At 39.7% G+C, this 4,417-nt stretch overlaps 1 protein-coding gene across 2 annotated transcripts in view; it reads right to left on the bottom strand.

Moving 5' to 3' along the window:
• NEB (nebulin) overlaps positions 1-4,417 on the bottom strand; it is a 234,272-nt gene that overhangs the window by 197,474 nt on the left and 32,381 nt on the right. For both annotated transcript variants that reach the window (XM_027775357.1, XM_006157632.1), the window contains exons 16-18: positions 3,966-4,070; positions 2,701-2,808; positions 2,505-2,618 (exon numbers count right to left, since the gene is read on the bottom strand). In XM_027775357.1, the coding sequence (XP_027631158.1) occupies positions 2,505-2,618; positions 2,701-2,808; positions 3,966-4,070 (327 nt within the window). The remainder of the gene's footprint in view (positions 1-2,504; positions 2,619-2,700; positions 2,809-3,965; positions 4,071-4,417) is intronic.

Here is a 4,417-nt window from a genome sequence, read left to right as displayed (position 1 = left end):
TTGGAGAGGTTTTCGCTACAGGGCGCGTGCACTCGCCAGACAGACAGAGAGAGACATAGAGATAGAAAGCGAGAAATCACCCCCTCGAGGGGATGGTCACACCACAATCCCTTCTTTTCCATTCTCCTCTCAGAATCTTGGGCACGCATGCACACGCGCCCGGCGTGAGTTTTAAGCCACCGGGTCCGGGACGTGAACCATGGTCGACTATGTGGGAATCCAGCGACATAGCCATTACACTAACTGCTGGTTCCCAAAAGTTTACAAAATTCTTAAAATATTTTGATTTTTGAGCTTATGTTTCATCTAGGTTTTTCTACTTTGACTTAAACTGATTTTCTTGACTTTTACATTTTTCTGTGCATATTTTTGCAAACTTCATTAATCAGAACAAGTCATCAAATGAATAGGTACATATGCTATACATGCTGAGATATTGAGTCATTTCACAGAGAAACTATTTTTTTTTTAATAAAATTGCCAGTACATTTTCCTCCCAATGAAACAGGGCATTAGGGAGATGAAGGAAACCTTTACAACAATCATTGGCATCTCACAGTATGGAGACATTGGCAAGTTTATCTTTTACTATCTGGGCTTTCACATTCAGTGTGTCATCCCAAATCTGAGATTTCAGTTAGGCTAACATCCCATCAAGGTTTTATTAAATAACAAGTGTGGGGGCCAGCAGGTGATGTGGTGGTTGGGGACACTGGACTCCCACATGACCAACTGAGGTTCGAGTCCTGGACCCCTGGCAGCTTGCTTTCTCGCTTTCCTCCTCCTCCTCCTTATTCTCTCTCTCTCTCTCCCCCTCTCAGGTCAAACTGAAATGATAGATAGATAAATGATAGATAGATAGATAGATAGACAGATAGATAGATAAAGTTAAATGGAATAATTATTTGAAAAAAAAAATAGCAAGTGTGACAAAATCCAGGAAGTAGACAGGTGTGCAAAGACACTCACATCGCTCTGGTTCTTGGCCGTCTTCAAGGAGTGCAGAATCTTGGGATCGTCGTTAATGCTGAGGGCCCCGATCATCTTCCCTTTGTTTTTCTCATAGTCCTTCTTGTACATCACCTGCAAAGACATCCCATGTGCAGGGTGCCACGCACCGGGGAACAGCCAGGCCCCCCTGCCCAGATCCACAGACCACACTCACATCGCTAGCGTTCTTGCTGTTGGCCTTGGCTGCCAGCAGGGGAATGGCGTCCACTTTAATGTCAAACTTCTTGGCTTTGCTTTTCTCCCAGTCTTGTTTGTAAACGTTCTGGACAGGAATATTTTAGGAAAGGAGTTATAAAGATAACACTGAACACAGACTACTCCAGTAAAGATAAAAAACAAATTGACCATTTTTATATAGAGATGTATTTCACCTATAAATTATTCATTTACCAAAGACGTGGGTAACTAGTTTCTTAAGTTATTTTATTTTATTTATTATTATTTTTAAAAATTTGACCAGAGAGAGAGAGAAAGAGAAAGTGAGAGAGCAAGTCACCAAGTCTAGGGCTTGAACCATGGTTTTTTTGGAGAGGTTTTCGCTACAGGGCGCGTGCACTCGCCAGACAGACAGAGAGAGACATAGAGATAGAAAGCGAGAAATCACCCCCTCGAGGGGATGGTCACACCACAATCCCTTCTTTTCCATTCTCCTCTCAGAATCTTGGGCACGCATGCACACGCGCCCGGCGTGAGTTTTAAGCCACCGGGTCCGGGACGTGAACCATGGTCGACTATGTGGGAATCCAGCGACATAGCCATTACACTAACTGCTGGTTCCCAAAAGTTTACAAAATTCTTAAAATATTTTGATTTTTGAGCTTATGTTTCATCTAGGTTTTTCTACTTTGACTTAAACTGATTTTCTTGACTTTTACATTTTTCTGTGCATATTTTTGCAAACTTCATTAATCAGAACAAGTCATCAAATGAATAGGTACATATGCTATACATGCTGAGATATTGAGTCATTTCACAGAGAAACTATTTTTTTTTTAATAAAATTGCCAGTACATTTTCCTCCCAATGAAACAGGGCATTAGGGAGATGAAGGAAACCTTTACAACAATCATTGGCATCTCACAGTATGGAGACATTGGCAAGTTTATCTTTTACTATCTGGGCTTTCACATTCAGTGTGTCATCCCAAATCTGAGATTTCAGTTAGGCTAACATCCCATCAAGGTTTTATTAAATAACAAGTGTGGGGGCCAGCAGGTGATGTGGTGGTTGGGGACACTGGACTCCCACATGACCAACTGAGGTTCGAGTCCTGGACCCCTGGCAGCTTGCTTTCTCGCTTTCCTCCTCCTCCTCCTTATTCTCTCTCTCTCTCTCCCCCTCTCAGGTCAAACTGAAATGATAGATAGATAAATGATAGATAGATAGATAGATAGACAGATAGATAGATAAAGTTAAATGGAATAATTATTTGAAAAAAAAAATAGCAAGTGTGACAAAATCCAGGAAGTAGACAGGTGTGCAAAGACACTCACATCGCTCTGGTTCTTGGCCGTCTTCAAGGAGTGCAGAATCTTGGGATCGTCGTTAATGCTGAGGGCCCCGATCATCTTCCCTTTGTTTTTCTCATAGTCCTTCTTGTACATCACCTGCAAAGACATCCCATGTGCAGGGTGCCACGCACCGGGGAACAGCCAGGCCCCCCTGCCCAGATCCACAGACCACACTCACATCGCTAGCGTTCTTGCTGTTGGCCTTGGCTGCCAGCAGGGGAATGGCGTCCACTTTAATGTCAAACTTCTTGGCTTTGCTTTTCTCCCAGTCTTGTTTGTAAACGTTCTGGACAGGAATATTTCAACAAAGAAACTGAGGAAAGTGCTATGCGTATCATCACTTTTTATTAAAAGAATTATTTATTTAATTTTATTTATTCATCCATTTATTTTAATTTGACCAGAGAGAGAGAGAAAGTGAAAAGGCAAGCCACCAGGTCTGGGACTCAAACTGTGGTCGGCCATGTGGGAGTGTCCAGCACCTTAACCACCAGGCCACCTGTTGGTCCCCAGCATGTCATCACTTTAAAGCCTAAGGAGTAACTAATTTCCTTGTCTTAGTATAAAAGAAATGGACTCTTTTCATTGTCCAGGAAATCACAGTACTTTAGATAATTCTTCTCAAGTTAGAGTGTCAAATCCTCCGGGATCAGGCTTCTCTACTCTCCTCTAGAATCTTTTATCGCATTAACTTAATTCTAGTTATCATACTGATATTCATTTCCTAACACTGAATGTTTTACTGAGTGGCACAAATATTCTACAATTAACTTACTTCTTATGGCATAAAGGCACCATTTTCATTTGATCTCTGAGTCCTCTGCAAAGGTTATTTCATGAATCACTACAATACTCATTGATGCAAGATAATCGCAGTGTTGATTATCAAAGGGTAATTTAATTTTTCTATAAAATTAAGTTTGGAAAATAAAAGCTAGCTAGCAATGGCTATCTGGCCTTCTGTCCTTTAAATACTCTTGATTTTAATCAGCAAAAACTCTCTGACATATAGAAATAAATATCATTTGTATGAAATAAGAGATATTAGAAGCCTGATGAATAAACAAAATAAAATGGTATCTTAAAAAATAAGATCCTAAAAGTAACATAAATTATAGTATCATTGTAAATGAACATATGGCTAAAAGATCTGACATTAAGATTTACAATTAAGCAAATATCAGTAGGGGCTTTTGAGGGTTGGCTAAAACATATTAAGGTTGTCTAATTGTATGAAACTATAAGATTGCTACACATATTTTGTAAATTGAATTCAAAGTTACATTGGCAGAGACATAAGAACATGATACAAATTTTAACTATTCTTCCCACCTTTAATACTGAAATTCTGTGGCAATGAAGCCATCAATACAAAAAATAGTAAAATATAGTAAAAGCACAGGTTGTCAATATATTATGTAGCATGGTACAAAAAGTACTTACATCACTCAGGTTATATGCATTCACTTTGTGCTGGATCAGGGCAGGAGTGTCAGGAGGTATATGGCACTTGAACTTCTCACTTTCATGTTTTGCTTTGTAATTTAGCTAAAATAGAGTGTACGAGAAAGAGAGAGAGAGAGAGAGAACACTAACCTATTGGTTCAGAAGAATTGTTCCAAAATACAAAAGCCCTTGTGTGAGACATTTTTAAACTAACTGACAAAGTTGTTAAAATTAAAAGAGAGATGCAGGGTTTGGATAAGCCACCCTTCATTACTGAACCTGTGTGATGCACACTTAACAACTGTTATCACCTCTGTCACCATGGTAGGACCCAGATGGAATGAAGTGGCTCTCTCATACATGTTCCCCTTCATGCATATCACAACTGGCCCTGTAGATTCTTTTTTTTTTTTTTTTTTTTTTTTGGCGCCTTTTTGGCTATTGGGCCT

The sequence above is a fragment of the Tupaia chinensis genome, unplaced genomic scaffold, assembly GCF_000334495.1.
Source record: "Tupaia chinensis unplaced genomic scaffold, TupChi_1.0 Scaffold000549_1, whole genome shotgun sequence".
Classification (NCBI taxonomy): domain Eukaryota; kingdom Metazoa; phylum Chordata; class Mammalia; order Scandentia; family Tupaiidae; genus Tupaia; species Tupaia belangeri.
This window is presented reverse-complemented; position numbering and strand designations above follow the sequence as displayed.